This window comes from Anas acuta, chromosome 3 (assembly GCF_963932015.1).
Source record: "Anas acuta chromosome 3, bAnaAcu1.1, whole genome shotgun sequence".
In the NCBI taxonomy this organism is placed as follows: domain Eukaryota; kingdom Metazoa; phylum Chordata; class Aves; order Anseriformes; family Anatidae; genus Anas; species Anas acuta.
In genome coordinates this window covers 45440269-45459640 of record NC_088981.1, presented here as the reverse complement: position 1 = coordinate 45459640, position 19372 = coordinate 45440269, and the positions used below count along the sequence as shown (strand labels likewise).

At 42.9% G+C, this 19372-nt stretch overlaps 2 protein-coding genes across 2 annotated transcripts; both read right to left on the bottom strand.

Annotated features, from left to right (window-relative positions):
* Positions 1-1493: 1493 nt before the first annotated feature.
* On the bottom strand, positions 1494-3497 carry PRR18 (proline rich 18). The gene has a single exon (XM_068676934.1). The coding sequence runs from the start codon at positions 2450-2452 to the stop codon at positions 1676-1678; it is 777 nt and encodes a 258-aa protein (XP_068533035.1). The 5' UTR covers positions 2453-3497; the 3' UTR covers positions 1494-1675.
* Positions 3498-3637: 140 nt separating this feature from the next.
* On the bottom strand, positions 3638-18663 carry SFT2D1 (SFT2 domain containing 1). The gene is made up of 8 exons (XM_068676935.1): positions 18495-18663; positions 12823-12909; positions 11612-11694; positions 9336-9417; positions 8019-8054; positions 7230-7288; positions 5800-5829; positions 3638-4363 (listed from the first exon to the last, which is right to left on the bottom strand). The coding sequence occupies exons 1-8, from the start codon at positions 18555-18557 to the stop codon at positions 4324-4326; spliced, it is 480 nt and encodes a 159-aa protein (XP_068533036.1). The 5' UTR covers positions 18558-18663; the 3' UTR covers positions 3638-4323.
* Positions 18664-19372: the final 709 nt, after the last annotated feature.

Sequence of the window (19372 nt, the reverse complement as noted above, 5' to 3'; positions counted from 1 at the left end):
GGATATGTAATATAGAGTAAAACCCAGCTGTATGAAACTCAGTCTGCTTGTTGGCTCTTAGAGGAGCGCACATCTATTCTCCTGAGCACATCCAGATGTGATCCATCATATCAGATGGGAGAGGACGGAGACAGGATGAGCCAGACAACAGGCCCTGACACTTCAAAGGGCTCTCAGACTTTTAGCAAGAAAAGGAACTGTGGTTAACTTGTGACACCATGCCTATTGACACCCAGAGGTACACTACATGCAAAATTAACAGTTTTTGGTGGTATGAAGGAAATAACTTTTTGTGTCTTTCCTAATATTGCTTATAAGATTTATGGACATTTCAAATGAAAATACTTACACTTTATCATTTACCATTAAAAGAGAGCAGCAAATGTGATAAATACTAAAACCAACAGGTGTTAATGTTCATCGAAGGAGGTACTGCTCCAAGCAGGCATCAGCTGTATGACTCCAGGGACACCAGTGGCTCTCACCATCCAGACCTCTCCATGAGCCCATCTCAAGCCCGCTTCCAATTATCACACACAAAAAACTATCCAGCACAAAAGATCCTGGCTGCATGATTTCTGGATGTTTTTGTTCAAATTAATGCTTTAGAAAAGACCTACCCTGGCAGTTCCCCAATTCTCAAATTCTTGTTTATAATGTACTTGTTCCTTTCTTTGTCAAACTTGGCTGCTTTTTTTTTTTTTTTTTCCCTCCCCAGTCATGCTATTAACAGCATTTTCTGCTGTTACGCATTCAAATTTCTCAAATTTTACGCCACCCTTCATACTCTGAACAAAGCATTTTTCAGCTCCACAAGTAAGCTCCTTGATACTTCAGTCTTTAATGAGCGAATCACTTTTTGATCCAGTTGGAGATCTTAGTTATATTGGATGTGAAAGCGCTCAGAAGTTTTAAGGAACTCAGTATCTGTCCGGGAGGCTCTTTAAACCCTCACGTTTCCCATGGAGACACGAGGCAAACCTAGCTACAGCTCCGCTACCAATGTCCTCCTCACTGCTCAGGAGGGGAGGGAAAGCGGGTCTGACATCGGTCCAGCAACAATCACATTTGGCAGGAAGTTTGCCATTGTTAAGGCAGACCTGCTCAGAGATGGTCGATGAATACAGCAGAACCTCATGCACACTTGGTTAAAAAATACCAAGATGCAGGTGTTTCATAGCTAGAAAGCTATGCAGAGTCATTTGTATGAAGTGAGACAGAATTACTGCCCGTACGCCCGTGTTTTGTGAAGCAAAATGAAACACCTTACAACCGTGACGTGCTCCCGCTTTGTGCGACCAAGCTGCAAGAAGCTTCACCCCACGGCCAGTCGCACAGGGTTACACACCCACCCTCCGACCCCCCACGGCAGGAACCGTGCCATTCCCAGCCACACCACCACCCTTCCTCCTCCTCCTCCTCCTCCTCCTCCTCCTCCCCACTGTCTCCCCCTGCCCACAGCAGCCCCCCGCCCCGCGGCACAGAGCCACTGCGGCACGAAAGGGCTGTTTTATTCCAATAAATACAAACGCACCGCTCTGTACAAATATACAAAAGCGCCCCGCGCGTCTTACAAAGGAGCCGCGAGGCTTGTTAAAAGGGCAGGGGGAGGGTGCGGGAGGAGGCTCGGCTCGCCCCGGGCGCCGGTCCCGCTGCTTTGTCCCCGGTGGGGGGCTCAGAGGGCGCCGAGGTGCGGCAGGCTGTCCAGCCGGTCCCCGCGGTCGCGGCCGGCCGCGCTCTCCACGCCGCGCAGCCACTCGGTGCATTTGCGCACCAGCCCCTCGTCCAGCGCCGCCGCCCCCTCGTCGTCCTCCTCGTACTCCTCGTCGTCGTAGCGGTGCCGCTCGTTCAGCAGGGAGATCTTCAGCAGGGCCCGCAGCTCCCCGCCGCCGCCGCCGCCGCCACCCCCCGCCCGCGCCCCGCGCCGCGCCGCGCCCGCTGCCCCCCGGCCGCCGGGGGCGGCGGCTCCGGGCTGCCCCCGCTGCCGCTCCAGCCCGCGGCGCTGCAGCACCCGCACGGCCTCGGGGGGCAGGCTCAGCGACAGCCGCAGCGCCGCCGCCCCGCCGGGGCTCTTCTCGCAGGGCCGCCCGCCGGCACCCGCCGCCCCCGGCCGCGGCTGGGGCTGGAGCTGGGGCTGGAGCCGCGCCCCCCGCTCCCGCTCCGCCGCCGGCCGCCGCTCCGGGGGCGCCCCCCGCGCCTTCTTCTCCTCCGCCGGCCTCGCCGCCGCCTTCCTGGCGCTGGGGGCCGCCGCCGGCTTCTTGGGCTGCGCCCTCGCGGCCGCCGGGGAGGAGGCGGCGGCGGCGGCGGGGCCGGGCCGGGCGGGCGGCAGGGACGCGGCGCGGCCGGGCGCTGCCTCCGGCTCCTCCCCGCGGGCCCAGGCGGCCCCGGTGAGAGCCGCGGCCCGCCCCGCCCGCGGGCACGGCCCCGCTGCGCGCCGCGGCTGCAGCCCCATGGCCCCGGCAGCGGCGCGGCTCTGGGCTCGCTGCACGCCGCCGGCCGCCGCCCGGCCCCTCGGCAACCCGCCCCCGGCCCGCCCCGCCCCGGGAACAGCCCCGCCGCCGCCCCGCCGCTGGGAAGGGCCCGGCCGCCCCCCGCCGAGGGCGCGCGGAGAGACCGAGCCCCGCTCCCGGGCACCGCGCACCCACCCGTGTGCGAGCCCTGGGCACAGGCACGGCGGCGAACAAAGGGAGGAGGCAGCGCGGCTGGGGGAGCGCTGCTGAGTGAGGCAGAGCGTTAGGGGGGGCTATAAGGGAGCAGAGGATGAGCGACACCAGCACGGTGCCAATAAAAGCACAACAGTGCGTGGCTCCCGCTTCATTCCTGAGTCCCTTCTGTCGTGGCAGCACAGTACAAACCGTTAAGGTTTACAATAAAGTGGCAGCTTTATTTACCAGAGTGCATAAATGAGATCTGCATGACTGACACATGGGTAATTAAAGATCACAGCAATGATGATCCTGCACAGGAACTGGCAGGCGATGGGCAGCAAACCCCACTGCAAACTGTGAAGGACAGCCCTTTCCACAACAGCATCTGTCACTCCCTAGGCACAGCCTAGCTCGGCTTCAGGGCAAGCTGCAAGCCCAAAGCAGCAGCAGCAGCACCCAGGGTCCACCAACAACCACAGCTTGTAAGGGGCACCACTGGACAGGCGCTGCTCTCCGCCCCACCAGCAGTCTGGCTGCCCAGCCCCTCTACCAGCAGCAGGGAAGATACCACTGGCACTAACTCATTAAGGTGGGGCTTAGCTGGCAGCTTAACTGCAAAATTCTGCTGTCATCTTTTATACAGCTTCCCAGAAGTTATTTTGTACAACATACACCAAGATTTGACAGGAACGCACCGCAATTCATCTATTTTGTCTAAGCCCTGAATACTAAGTGGCAGTTCTTCCCCCTCTTCTTGACACTGCAGCTCACATCTTTTCAAATCCCTTCCATATTTGTGGAATTTAAGTCAGAACAAGTCGTTTGTCTAAATATGAACACAAAGAAGCTTTAAAGTCACTTCCACAAGTCTAACCAAATTTGTGTAGTCATCTATGTACTCCCCCACTTTTTATATATTTTCGTACTTATTCAACTGCAGTAGCTGAAGTTTTCAACCCTCTATAGCTGATTCTTAAATAAAAAAATAGTTTAAGCACCTGTAAAACTAATTTATTTCACGAAGCATTCATACATTATCCTTAAGTTTTAAGTAAAAAGTATTTAATTGGAAAGTAACAAAAATGTTTAAAACATAATTTTAATAAAATCAATTAGCTTTTAACAGAACTTTCACATACTTTCATTAAGCTTTTTCCATAAAGCACAAGTATAGACATTTCAAAGCAGCAGTTAATTATAACTTACCAGATCTTTACAATGTTTATAAAACTCTGTCTTTGGAAAAACACACCATGAATAACATATAAACATAAATGGCACATTACAAGTTTTAGACAGAACAGTAAATGAAAACTTTATGCACATTACCCAGATCCTGGAAGCCTGCCTACACTGGGGAATACTCCGTGTTACTAGATGCAAGGGACTTTTAAGACTGATCTTAATAAAAAAGTATTTCAATGTACTTTTTTTTTTTTTATTTAATTTTTTTTGGTTAAAAAGCCTAAAGGCTCCAGGGTAAACATATAGGTTCACCTGATTTATTTTAAAAGCTGTTTCTAGTAAAAATCACTTAATCCCCCAAAGGCAAATGGAAAGGAAAATACTAAATTATTACTGGGTTTTTCAGGAGTGGAGAAGTACAGTTCTCCAAGTAAAGTTCACAGAAGAGTCGGAGTTGCTTTCAAAGTATACAGTGGTTCTTGTTTTCAACTTATGCTAGACAGGACGTGAAGCATTTAATCACAGCATCCCTTTAAAAAGAAAAAAAAAAAGGGGGAGGTTGGTTAAGCTATTTGTAGTTTCACTTACATATATATATCAACCATTACATGTTTAAAATTAAGAATACTACACAAATTTAAGACAAAAAGCAATAGTTTGTCAAACGCAGGCTCTTACTGGCCATCATACGTTGAGTGCCTGCACATCACCCCCTAAAGCAAAGGCTCAGGCCCCTCAGATCTGTCCTTATTTTTGCACTCAGACACATGCTACAACACAGACCACGTTGTTAATTGTTCTCAGGCATGCTGGGTGGCTTAGCAAGGGCAGGGCCCTACTTCTCAAGGGCTGGCCAGCACAGGCAGGGCTGAGGAGCGTGCCAGATCTGGACAATCACCAAAGCACAGGTGCTTTGAGTCCAAGCCACTTCTGAGTTGCATACAATTGAGCTAGAAAAAAGGCACAGCCTGAAGGGTTTAAAGTGACTACCCTAACACTGCAGGATAAAGAGCAGGCTCAGCCCAGAAGTTTGAAATATCTTGAAGGGTCTATTTCTTTAACCAATAATTAATAAACTCTCTTTCGACTGAACTATTTATTCTCTTTAGTCTTTATTTTTCATTTCCTTAAAAAAATGCATCAACTTATTAAGGAGCAGAAGTTATTCTGTTGTTAGTCAATTTGAAAGAAAAATGCTCTCATGACTGCTTTTTTTTTTTTTGTCATGTTAGCAAAATAGCCACCATTAACTGGAAAAAAAAAACAAAACATAAGTAAATTGGTGCTAAGAGTAAAACATTAACGAATTTAAATCAAGTAAAAATAACTTGGCTGAAATCAAGATAGATACTTTAAACGAAATACATAATACTGTTCTCTAGCACCTGACAAGGCTTAAATAGCTATCTTCATATGAAAGGCAGCCTAGTTAGGCAGGAAGTTTATGATGGCACTCCACATACGTAAATAAGTTCATAGCCCTTAAAGGCATTACCGTATTACTGAAAGCAGCCTGTGGAAAATTCAGTTCTTCAGTGCCCCATAAAACATAATAGACAAAATAAAAACAAAAAAAACTGAAGTGATGCATATAACCTAATTATTTTCAGAGCTCTGAGTACAGCAGGTAGAGAAGAAAAAGGCTTTTAACCAAATTCTCAGATGCATAGGCTATCTTTAAGACCTGAAAATCAACTATGGCATCAATGCATTTAAACAAAATGCAAGAATTTAAATAAAAAGATATTTTTAAGAAGAAAAGCATAATGACATTTAAAAGAAAGTTACCATGTACTTTACTTCTATCTGAAGTTTGTACCAATTGTTACTTCTAGTTCACCTATGTCATTTTCTAAAATTAAAACCAGGAATGTTGTGTTTCCCTATTCTGAATTTAAGGGCTTTCTTCCCTCTATAACAGAGATTATTGTTTAAAGTTTTTGTTAAAATGGAATTATTCACTCACCTTGCAAAAGGAATATATGACAGACTATACCTGAGGAAAAAAAAAAAAGAACAAAACACATATTTGACAGAGTTCTCGTGTCCTTCAGACAGCCCACTTTCTGCACTTTAGTGCAGCACCAATAAAAGCACTCTTCTACTGAAACTTTAAACAAGATTACCTACTCGATTTAACGCTTGCTATTAAAAAAGACAACAGAATTGGACAAGAACTAAATGTACTGACAAGGGCTTACTGGCATACTTTTTCCTTGATTTCTCATATAGTTCATGATTTTCTTCACACAAATTCAACTTAAAAAAAACAACACAGAAGCAGATTTATTTTTATCACCATTGAGTTCAAAAGGAATGAAGATTTCTGGGCAAAATTGTATCCTTCAAGACAGGAGAGGCTACTTTTACAGTATACATTACGACATTTCCAGTATACATTACGATGCAAATACACATTTGTGTAACTATACAGATGTACACTGTGGTAAGAATAACATGCCATGGTTTTGACACTCAAACAGCTGACATTCTGTCATCCTTTGAAACTTGCTTCTCACAAACACAGCCATGGGCTATGTTTTGTCCTCATCCCCACCAAGCTCCAAGACACTTAAATGAGAAGCTATCTGCTGTAAACAGGTAAAGCACAGAAGACTGCTAACTAATGCTGCCTAGTAGCAAATATTAATCTGGGCCCAGCAAAACACCAAATAGTCCCTGTCCTGAACAAACACAGTTATTTGTGCTCAGATTTAAGTTCTGTATAGACACTATGTATTCAGGGCAAGTTCAAACAAGAACTGTGGTCAGCTGGGATCAGCTAACTTTTAGTAGCAAGTAATTCAGCCAGGACAAGGAGACCAAGTAGGTACAGTTACATCTCCATGGAGAAGGCAATAACTTCAGAAAATTCTGCCAGGCTTGCAGGCATTCATCGAACTGTGCCCACATATTTGCAGGCCTAGCCCCTGAAAGTACCTCTATGGCCATCACACCATCACAGTACCTGCTGCACTAAATTTACCCTCTCACACCCACTCACTGAATGTTCTCAGGGACAGGACAAACCCTATAAAAATGTGATTTATATTCTTCCACTTAAAAAATGAAGATTTAGTTAGAATTCAAGAAAGAGGGAGTAATTGTAAGCAGGGCATATGAATACACAGGTACTTTTCCACCAGAAAAAAGGCATGACAATTTTTGCCTACATTTTCCGTTTGTAATGCCTCAAGAGTCCACACACTGAAGAATGTATTTGAAATTCCAATTTTTACAAAAAGACTGCATATAGATTTTGCTGAAGTTACACAACCCAGCTTCAAAAGATGTGTGAATGAGCATTTACATGATACAAAGTGTGTGTGTACATACATACAGGTTTATAAACATGCAGGTGTAGCAACAGAGAGAAGAAATCAAAATGAATCTTACCAGGTCATTGCCAAGAACTGCAATATGCAGAATAACAATGCCAAACCTTTTTTGTTCCACTATATCAGAAATAGAACAAATATTGCAAATTAGTTCATTTCTCATAAGTCTATACTGTGGACAAGTACAATAGCCTAGTAGCCAAAATTTTAGTTAAGTGACGATGTTTAAGATCTCATCTTAGCTTAATTAACTCCTCCTTCCCATTCTAACAACTCTTTCTACTCTCATTTATCACTTCATCAGCACTGTGCTATGAACGTAGTCTCTAGCTTTGAAAATACTTAAAAGCATCAATGCTAACACTTTTATTTTCATTCATACTATAATTCTGCAAACACAGAGTACAGCATTCACTTCTACATAATACATTAACTATCCCATTTTTCAAAATGATCACCCGAAGCTATTTGCTCTGCCTCTCAGAACATTAAACTGATTAAGACGAATAAAGGAAGAATCTGTGGTTTCTAAAGACTGCTACACATTTTTTGACAGAAGTATATAAAATGTTTTAAGTTGCTTTTCTCAGTTCTTAGGCCAGCGGTCTGCAAATTAAACTGGATACTCTAGATTTTGCACTCTTATCCACATCACGTGCAAGTGGAAAGACGCATTTGTTTTGTAATCATCAGGGTCATCACTCCACCCAAACTCAACTGCAGCTGGAAATCGAAATCACAAACATAAGCTCATCTTTCTTCTACTACTGAGCTGAATTTTAAAGCCATAATACAATCAATAAGATAACAGATTGTTTTTTAGGGGAACCAAAGTATTCTCACTTACCCAGAATACAGCGCACAGAGTCAGTAATAGGCAAAGCTGGAGGGAGACGAGACAAGAAAATAATGAATATTCAAATACACACCAAGCACATACAGTCACATACAGCACTGCTTTCATGTTTTCAGTGGATAATCAGCATTTTCAAGAATTGACTTACGAAGCAAGTAGAGCCAAAGACTGCCACACAGAGACTACACCCTGAAGTTCATACAAGTCAGTGTTTTCCATGAACACAGTGCCCCATGGCCAGAAGTACTGGGACTCATCTTAGAAGAAAGGGGAGGCAGGAACTGAGATCAGAAACCAAAAGCAATATAACCAGGTCCATGTAGTCGTATGTCAGGACTATCAAGTGGTGATCTTAGATGATAAAGCGTGTTCGAAAGCACTCAAGTAGCCTGGGAATCGCTATTCTATTAATTTGGTGCACAGTATTCTTCTGAATCCACTGTTCATAGTATCAGTTTCTGACATGACAGATAGGTTGCATCACAACCAACAATCCATTACTAAGCATCCATTCTTAAATATGATATTTGGCAAACACAGGCTCTGCTGCTTCTGCCAATTATTGATATTATTATTTTTAAATCTTCTGACAACAAAGAAGAAAAGGCCACCAGGGATCAGCTGCCTCATACACAGTGAAAAAGCTCACATGAGGATTTTTTCAAGCTACTCATGCAGCTCCTTTTTAATCCTTTTTAGCTGGTAGTTTGTACTTAAAATTATAAATGCAATCTCTCAGGTTTTTAAAGAAACAATACTGTTTTTCCTAGGGGATGGGGCTTTTTTCCTCCTGGAAGACAAAATGATGCTCATGGAAGTAGAGAAGCCAAGAACCTCACAACGTTGAGCTGCAAAGTTGAACATGTGGTTTCCTGGACTTTGAGGGGAGAAATTATTTTTTTGAATTGCTTTGAAAGTGTTGAATCACTAAGCTATACCAACTGAGTTCCAGCCAACAAACAAATGTCCAGCTAGACTTGGTGAGCACTGGCTTCTCAAAGTAGCTGAAAGTCTATCTCTAGCCTTGTTCTTGAACAAATTATTCCAGAAAACAAGTTAAAAGTAATCAACCTAATAGTAGTATTTAATAAGTATTTAGTAATGAACAGTTTACTCCAAATTATTAAAAGTTTCAAACTCAACAACAAACAAGGTCATAGAAAGGAGTGAAATGATCTTTGATATAAAGGGCTAATCAGCTTGACTATTATTACTCAGTACGAACAAAATGCAGATTTAGAAATATCCTGCCTTTTGCAAAGCCTCAAAAATTTTAGCAAAAGCAGCTAGAAAGAGATGTATATTTACCAGCATTACAATTGTAGCTACTAATCTTTTTGGCTCAAACATAGTCTTCAGTTGCTTCAGTGGCCCCATCAGAAAACACGTACTAATGGGAGGGAAGGAAACAAAGAAATGGTAAATCACAATCAAATAAATCTTTGCAAAAGACAACAGGTATTTAATCAGTTTTCCAACAGTTAGATGACCACAAAAGTTCAGAAAGGCATTTCAGTGCTTATCAACAGATACCTCTTAGGATGAAAGGTGAATTAACTCTGGGAAATCCAGAACTTAGTTCTGGAAGTAGCTCACATCCTGGGCTATGAAATTCTTTCCAAACGTATTACCACACGTAGCAGAGGGTTGTTAATTTGAACTTGATTTTGAGACTGTTTTAAGAACAGATTTGACAAAAGAATACACAGAATTCAAAGACGAACTTCTGTAGAAAATTTGTTTAGCAGCATGTGAGTAGCTACGTTTAAGATTACAGAAAAGCTCTAAATCTTTGCCCAAAATCATTAAGAAGAGAAACCCTCCAGCCTTCTTCTCCATGCTTAATTTGAAAAGTGAATGAAATTTATCACCAACTCCAGGTTTTATCTGTTCATCCAAAGAAATGCGATGTGAACCAACCATAGGAATAATGATCCGTCTACAAATACTGAGATGAGTCCCTTTCCTTCTCTCTTGTTGAAGCCCTGCTGCTTTGCAGAAAATCTTTAATGAGAATGAGGATCTTGTCGCCTGGTGGTGGGTCTGAATGCTTTACTACAGAACAAGACACCCAACCTTAACTTCTTTTCTAGTTAATATTTATTTGTATGAAGTGGAACAGCCAGTGAGCTCTCTGCCAAGATCAATCATAAGTCTGGTGAACTTTTAGGTATCTTTTAGGATAGAAATGTGGGGATATATCTCCCAAGAAGTAAATGGAACTATAATTTCCTACACCTAGATGTTACCCTGCTGTTAACTTTGTGAATACACCTCCCTTCTCTTCAACTTTTTTCTTAAAGTCATACAGATAGGCCAGACCTCAACATCTCATGTTAAATGAAAAAAAAACAACTCAAATATGAAATATTTAAATTCACTTCAATCCAAACCAACTTTTCTCAGTATTTCTCATCTTGGCATCTGTGCCTCAAATTAAATTAAGATTAAATAAGAAACCTGAAAAACTAGAAGTAAGAATTAGTTCGCCAGTGGAAGGATAAAGATGATGAAAATTTAGTGGAAAAAATGCAGGAGGCTCAGACATCCTAAGATAGGCAGAAAAAAAAACAACACATAAAAAGCTAAATGAGTTGATGCTAGCCTGTTTAGCATTGAAGTATAGATATCACGAGAAGAACTTCTGCAGAGAAGTAAGAGAACCCAAAGGGTGCAGAAAGGCTGTGGGGAAAACAAACACACACACAAAAAAAAAAGAAAAACACCCAAAGGTCCTCCACTTTCATATGGTATTTCTCACACACAACACATTCTGTAGGAGACCTACCCATCAGCCCAGGGAAAAATCAAGTACGTATCATTGCTTCCATGGCTGTGGGTAGAAAATTACAGTAAAAACAGGCCAGAAAGGACAAGGGGTGGTAGCTTCATTTTTGTTTGAAACGAAGTTTAAATCTCCTTGTCAAAATGGGGTTTCCATTGTCATTTCCTAATATTCTCAGAGCGCACCTGCCTGCTGTTTATATCTAACAGAACACCTGAAAGGGAAGGGGTCGTCTTTTTACTTCTTCAGTTAGAATCCAGACTAAAAGCATTTTCAGCGTTTTTCTAAAACAAATACCAATCTGTAAAAGTTCTCCTCTTAGTTCACAGAGGAATTAGACTTGATTAGTACAGAATTCCTAAAATGCTAATTTAATTTGAAACAGTGGAAACACAATACAAGGTTTAAAAAAAAAAAAAAAAGAATAGAAGGGAGAGAAAGGGGAAGACTCAGTTTTGCCTAACTCCCAGTAATAACTTAGTACCTCAGAAAGACTTAAGATGTAAGAAGTGCAAGATACAGCCAGCAATTTGTTATTCACGCTTCAGACAGGGGTTGTGATATGTCTACAAAGCAATCACGTAAGACATTACTCGAGGGCAACAAGAAATGACTAGGTGACATTCTTTGATTTTTAGTAACTTCAAAATTGTAAGAAAGATTCTATTAGTATTCCAATATCAAATTGGAAAAAATGTTGTTTATACATAACAAATATACAACACTTTAGAGTAAAACAAATGTAAATGTAGATGAAAAGGAGAACATTTTCCTGTTAATAATAATTAAGAAGTCATACCTGGCCAATGCAGAAATATTTCCCAGGGTATAAAACACTGCAAAAAGCTTGATTCCCTTTGGGAGCCATAGCAATCCTGTTCCCTATTAAAAAAGATTGGATTTTTATATGTTTGTAATTAGTTAACTCAATTTATTGAGATTTTATAGCCTAGAAGTTTATTTTTAGAGATTAACCATTTAACATGTCCCAGCAGAGCATATTGTTCTCAAATTTGTATTAGACAACATTCAGCATGCCTCTGTTGCCACCTACTGGCAAAATAATGTATTGATTTAATATATTTTGCAATAATTTTTACAACCAAGCTGTTTACTTATATTGTTCATAATGGTTATTTATACTGTTAACATTATTTTTATGGTATTTTCAGTTTTGTTAAGAAGCCCTGTTTTCAGTTTTGTTAAGGCAAGGCAATCTACCTGACAGTCTGCACAGAAACTGCAAGTGTTATCCGCACACACTATTCAAAGAACATCTACATCAAAAGCCACATTCTGTGAAGAATCAACATCCTGCTTCATAATGAGAAAGAACTTAAAGAGCATCATGCCCACAAAACCCACAGACTGGGTACTTCCCTCAGTGTTACTTTACCTGAATCTGACACTACATGCAGATAAAGAAGTGCTTTATACTGCAAGTTACCCATGTTTACCCATGTCAGATTTTGAAAGACACAATCAATTAATAAACTCTGCTTTTAACTGCAGACTTGAGCCTCCTGACAAGTTCAAAAACTGATTTTAGTCAGCAAATCATTTGTCCAACAGGAGTGCAAGTTTTTCAAGTATCGTCATGCTACAGCTGTCGTCACCTCCTGATCTGCATGACAGGTTATACTTGTAGTTTCTTCAGCTTTTAAAAATCTTTCAAACTACCCCTCCTTTTTGCCCTTTCATGAAAGAGTATAAAAATAAGATGAGAGTATTTTAAAGAATAGCAAAACCCTCTTTCTACTGCACCATACATATCTAAGAAATATAGTACATTGTCAGTGTTCATGCCTTTTGGTAAGAAATTGTTACCCTACAATAAAAACACTTGTTGCTGTGAATGCAAGAAAGATGGCCCAAAATACGATTTACAGACCAGCAGCCCCTGGCTGATAGTTATATGTGGTAGCGTCCACACAATCACGTATATGAATATTAATGATATTATTCCCAAGAACATTAATAAAATACAGGGGGAAAAAAAGCTTGACTTACGAGAATAGAACACACAACACCAGCAATAAAACAGATGGCAAACCACTTGACTCGTGTACTAAAGCTGAGCGTTGAGGCATCAAGAACCTTAACAGGAAGACAGAGAAAAAAATATTACAAAACCAGTTTCAAGCAGCCTTAAAACATTTCTTCATTAAGTCCTTAATTTTAAACAAGTGTTTTTTTTTCAGCCAAAAACAATTATTTTACCTTGCTTAAACACAACTGCTTACACGTTAGTTATTTCCCAGTTTAAGAATTACATCAACAATTTGGAAACGTTCACAAACTACAGAACCTGTGAAGGTACATGCTGGTACTCAAGCAACACTGCTCCACTTTCAAGCTGCACGTCCTTTCCCCAGGTAATTACAACTGAAAAATCTCATGACGGTACCAAAGCAGCACAAATGGACCTTCCAGCAGGTTGCTGATGAACATACCTATTCGTTCAGTGCTCTATGTTCCTATCGGTGATACCACCGTTTTCTGTTACCAGACAGAATCCACTGTCCATATTCCCACAAGTATCCGTTGCAAGCACTACAATTCCTTTTCAGTTACTGTTCCTTATAGGGTGAAGGTATGGGCAGATTAACACACCATGTCTCATCAGACAGCTAACTTGCCAAAAGGGATAATTTTGCTTCCTGTTTCTCCGGTGATTCCAGAACCTGTAGGGTCCCTTGACAAGCTGAGCCAACCAACATTGCCTGAGAAGCCGGAAGAGAACTAGGGCTCCTTTCACTTTGATGACAGCCCCATGTTAGACTCATGAGCCAAACCAGCTCTGCAAGATGACAGAAAAGCAGCGGGGCTTCCTGACGGCAAGGCAAGAAGCAGGGCCATAGGGCTGGCAGAACCGCCCGTTTCATCAGAAGTTCACTTTGTCCACCCATGCTGTGAGATCAGTGAATTCCACCTTACTCCAGGTGACTGAAGTTAACTATGCCCTCTATTCTAAACTGCTCCATTAAGAAAGTTGTAGCTTCAGCTTACATAAACTGGCTGTAAATCTAACTCTCATTTTTGTTCAGATGACACAAGCAAACTTGTCTGCACTTGTCATCTGTTCTAAAGATATTTTCAATCAAACATTATTAATCAAATATACAACAGTTAGGGCCTCCTTAACCAATGAGTTTAATGCTTCTACTCTTCAGAAATTTCGCTTTCAGTAAATGAATCAACTAAATTTGTTTACTGCTTAGAACAATTTCACATCTGTATCAATACAGAACCTGTACTGAACTGAATCAAGGAGGCACAGACAAGCACACTGTTACGGCTGCAGTGAATGAGTCTTCGGACTTATGTCAACAGAAAATAATAGCCTGGACTACTTCCTACTTATAACCTTATTTAATCAAATCAAATACCTTAAGTATTTACTTAAGAAGAAAGATCAGAATACTAACAACGAACCTGTTACACTTGCACACTGACTGAGCAGACACACTGCTGCAATACAATATTGGTATGAATTTTTTCTTCTCCGTGTTCAGCAGTCAAGACATTAGTTTCCAAAGGATGGGAGGTACAGCTTACCTTGTTTGTCCCAACTCTTTATCCTTACGTATGCATTAAAGAAACAGACAAAAACAATAACTGAAAGATGGTTAATGACTCAAAACCATTTTTGACAGTCATGTTCCTGAATGCCTCCATGGGTGAGAAGTGCAGGAAGAGCTGGCAGTGCTCAGCTGAAGATGCACACTCAAAGCGCTCCTTGAAACATGTTTTTTAGTTACACCAATTCATGCAACTAACCACGCTTCCACAAAAAGCAGTAAAAATCCTTTCCCTTCCTGCTCTGAAGCAAAGTGCAGGATGTGCTGATACAATCAGGACGTCCAGCACACACGTTGCAGATGGCCTGGATAACAAGGAAAGCTGGAAGGCAAATAATTCCAAGCATATGAAGCAAACTGTTGCCACTTAGTGCTATTCTACTTCTAATAGCACTACTTGGTGGTCTTGAAGCATCTGTTCCTTTACACGACTATCAGAGAATTACATTTTCCACATTTAAAAAAAAATCAACTTAAACTCGTAACAGTTATTTGGTCAAAAAGCCCACCATAAACAAATGAACCATACAAAGGCCCAGAAAAACGTATTTAAAATATGATTTTAAAACTAGCTTAATACATTTTGTAGATTTTTAAAAGCTTGGATTGGCAATGTAGATGAATTGCAGGAAGATAAGCAGCAGCATGAGGGCTGCCACAGCATTGCAACACAGCTTTCTCTGTAATAACAGAACTAAATAATTGAGTTGGCATTAAAAATGAAGCCTGGTCCTCCAACCATTCCTGACGTCACCACTTTTTATGTTATCAAGCTGAATGTCTTGGAATCATAGAGCTCCAGTTCCTCAAATGCATTTCGTCGGTTCCTGATACCTGCTACCTTCTGGGCTTAGTGGAAGCAACAGAGCTGGCTGCATTTCTGCGATGCCAGTTTAACCCCACAGTAAAGCACCTTGCAGCAGAAGCTGAACAACAGGTACACAACAGGTACTTAAATCATGGTTTTCAGCTTGTGCTAAAACACCAGGTTATGATCTGTAAAAAAAAAAAAAAAAAAAAAAAAAGGAACTGACACAGTGCCTGTTCTGCCCAATCTACTGCAAGAGCAGTAATTTCTAGAGGAGGGGCTGTGAAACACCCGGAAATAACAGCTACACATCTACATGCAACAGAGACTGCAAACCAAACCTTAAAAAAAGTGTCAGAAGTCCCAGCTGCATATGCAACAAAAAAAAAAAAAAAAAAAAAAAAAAGACACTTAGGACTTCTTTTAATTGTCTGGCAAACTGCAGTGCTAATCCTAGACTTCAGATAACAAGAGCTGGCACCACACTCTACAATATTAGAAGAAACTTTTACTTAGAAGACTGACAAAATTGCCAGGTAAATTCTGCATCTGGGAGAAGATTCGTAAGGGAACTGTGAAGTGGCAGGAGCAAGGGCACTCCTGTAAGACATACCACTTGCTGTATCTCTGGGCTGTTTGTTTCCAAATGGTAAGAAACACAACCAACCAAACAACAATAACAAACAACCAGAAATTGACAAATAACCCACCCTCATTTTGCTAAGCTTTACCATCAAACTCCTGGGAAAGAAGCAAAGATTTTTGCTCACAGGAGACTCCAGAAGAATTAATTATTATATCAAAGAAGTGACATGGGAAAATAACAGGAAACCTGAAGTGGAAACTGGAATCAGGAAGGCAGACTTCCTGAAACGTAAGGAACAGTCTTGCAACAGGCCAGCACAACATTTGCAAGTGACAGAAAGCAGTCTCTTTACTGGGCAGCAGACACTCAGTACGGACATGCAGTAAATCACATGAACGATAATCTGCAAGGCTGCCTTTGATCAAAAGCGTTTCTTGTGGTTTTGATCATCTGAGGCTCCACCCACATACTTGTGTGATCTTATAGAAGTCTTCTACATGGGCAGTAGTGTAAAACACTACAATAGCGTTTTCACTGATTTTAAGAAGGACTCTATTAGTTAAAAATTTCTTTCCTTAATAGGAAACTTATGAGTATGCAAGTAATGAAGAAAACCCAAATTCAAACAGATTTTTTTGCAGGATTGAATTCGTAATCAATGTTTCAGAAGTTTCAGAGACGCATTTTCATATTTCATTATACGCATTTTTATCAAAACCTTGAAGTAAAACCAGAAGTTTAAACACCTGGTCTACTCCTCCTTGCTCAACTCTTACTGAATGCCTTCAGTGTTGCCAACTGACAACCATCAGGAAACTCCAAGAAGCCAGGAAGCAAGCCACTCAAAAGTAGTGACTTCATATTATTTTGGTATTGATAAAAATAAATGGCAGCATGTTATAATGTCATCGCTACACTGGTACATTTACAATTTATTAGAAGTTCCTTTTTTTGTAAGGATTATTTCTTCTTCCCCTGAGAATCATTGAACTAATTGCAGCAAGACAGGTCAGCTTTCTGAAGAGGCTGGAAAGTGCACAAAGACTTCATTGACTCACCACACAGTCATCTCACTATACACTTTTCCTCTATTTAACAAGAATTACTGCTGACCTCATGGTTATGGTTCTGCAAAGATCAAGAGTGAGCAGAGCACAGAGATACCTATGAACATGAAGCATATGATGGCTGTTAAACAATCAGCACCTACTCCTCTGAGAGGGTCATTGTTTTTAACCAAACACGTGAGTCAGTTCTGGAAAGGTCATCTAAAACATTGATGCATTTCACACGCGAAATGCAGAACCTTGTATTTCCCTTCACAGTGTCACCTCGTTAAGTGTCCTTCTCTGCATGGCTGCATGTACTTTTTTGCTCTGTTACACACATCTTTAAAGCAGCCAACACCATCCAGCTGTAAAGCTGTAGCTTTGGAGAACTTCACATACAAATCCCCTCACTAAATACAAACCCAATTTCCAGTGCTCCAGAAATACAGAGGTACTTCGAAAGAAACCTACAACAAATACCTCGGCTAGACACCTGAGTTTTCTCTTTTGTGGGTATTTTGTTACTTTAAAAAAAGACATTTCTGGTTCATCATCTCAGCATGAAGTCCCTTTGTGCTATGCCAAAAGGGCATTAAATTTACATTTTATTCTTCTATCACATAATAGGTAGTTTTTAGATATGTATAGATTCTTGCTGTTTGAAGTCTTCCATAACTATAATGTGCAATAATCAAACCACGATATAGCTTAATTACTGACCTTAATAAATGACATTATTATCTCAGTTTCCCCCTTCTCTGGATATATCTCTCAAATTTAAAATGATTAAGTATTCAGACATTTATTGATGGATTGCTGCCTTGAAACAAACAGCACAGTATCCAGTAAAGAACTCCAAGCCACCATTTGCGTCTCATGTAAAATGTGCCTGGAGACAGTAGATTACATAATTTTCTTGGAATTCAACTAATGCTAATAGGAATAAGCATTTGACGATCTTGAGTTCTTGACTGGGGTGAAGCACCCCAAACACTGGAAGCTAGCTGGGGTGTGAGAGGACACAGATGCTGCGGTGCTTCCAGAATCACACCAGGTCTAGAAGCACTTCGGTGCCTGCCTCACTGTAACAAAAAGGCAAAGCTCGTGAGCCTCATGGGCCAGCACCAACTTTGCACGAAGACAGCTGAAGCATGTCAGCACCAAGCTGCTTGAACTACAGACACCAACTGTACTGGGGCTGTACTGGTTCACTAAAACCCAGACCGAGACTACCCCACATTCCAGCTTCCTCCACCATGCCCCAGCATCCTGCAGCACCCAGAGCCAAGGCTTTCTGAATCATTAAGGTTGGAAGAAACCTCCAAAATCACCTGGCCCAACCACCCCCTACCACCAGTGTCACCACTGACCATGTCCCCAAGCACCAGGCCCAGCCTCTCCTTGAGCACCCCCTGGGACGGTGACTCCACCACCTCCCTGGGCAACCCGTCCCAGTGCCTGACTGCTCCTTCTGAGCAGAAATGGCTCCTCACTGCCAGCCTGAACCTCCCCTGGTGCTACTGGAGGCCATTCCCTCTGGTCCCATCACTGGTTACCGAGAGCAGAGGCCGACCCCAGCTCCCCACCCCTTCCCTTCAGGCAGCTGCAGAGCAGTGAGGCCTCCCCTGAGCCCCGGCAGGGCCGCGCCGTGCCGGTACCTGCGCCGTCAGCCCCTGCTCCTCGTCGTCCTGCCCGCTCAGCACCCGCCGCAGCTTCTCCATGGCGGGGCCGCCGCCGGCACCGGGAGCGGGAGCGGAGCGCGACCCCTCCGCACCGCACGGCCCACGGGCCCCACCGGAAGTGACGGCAGCCCCCTCCCGCCCTCGCTTCAGGCTCCGCCCCCGGCTGGGCGGCCGTTGGGCGCGAGGCGACCGTTGGGCGCGAGGCGGGGCGGGGCGGGGCGGGAGCGGCGCTGTGAGGGGGCTCGGGGCGGGGGGGAGAGATCACAGAGTCACAGAATCACAGTCACAGAATTTCTAGGTTGGAAGAGACCTCAAGATCATCGAGTCCAACCTCTGACCTAACGCTAACAGTCCCCACTAAACCATACCCCTAAGCTCTACATCTAAACGTCTTTTAAGATAAGGGATAAGGGCTGGGAGGCTGCGGGAGCGGGGTGAGGGGTCCCGGGGGGGCTGTGGGGGACAGGAGCGTCCCCTCACCCGCTCCTCTCGGCTGCTGGAGTGTGTTCCTCCTCACGCAGCTCCCTGCTCCGAGGGAGGGTCTCTGTGTGGCGTTGTAACCCCATAGTGGGCTGTCACATCTCGGGTAGCCTTAAATTAAGACCAAAACAGGGAATGGGAGAAACAGCTGCAGACAGCGGTGTGTGGAAGTAGGCAAACGACAGCACCCATCAGGTGCTCCCGGAGGTGGTTGGTGAGACCTTTACGTACCGCATCCAGTGTGCTGCGTGACGGCTGCACGGTGCAGTTTGCTTCACTGCTGGTTGCTTGGGCAGAGGGATGGCAAAAATTATCCACAGTTCACAATTTTCTGTGATCCACAGAAATGTTGTGGGCTTTGCTTTGATTGGAAA

Coding starts and splice junctions, on each gene's coding strand:
- PRR18 (XM_068676934.1), bottom strand. CDS start 2,452: ATGGGGCTGCAGCCGCGGCGCGCAGCGGGGCCGTGCCCGCGGGCGGGG.
- SFT2D1 (XM_068676935.1), bottom strand. CDS start 18,557: ATGGAGAAGCTGCGGCGGGTGCTGAGCGGGCAGGACGACGAGGAGCAG. Junction 12,910..18,494: donor AGCAGGGGCTGACGGCGCAG/GTACCGGCACGG, acceptor CTTCCTGTTAAG/GTTCTTGATGCCTCAACGCT. Junction 4,364..5,799: donor TCATATATTCCTTTTGCAAG/GTGAGTGAATAA, acceptor TTCTTTTTAAAG/GGATGCTGTGATTAAATGCT.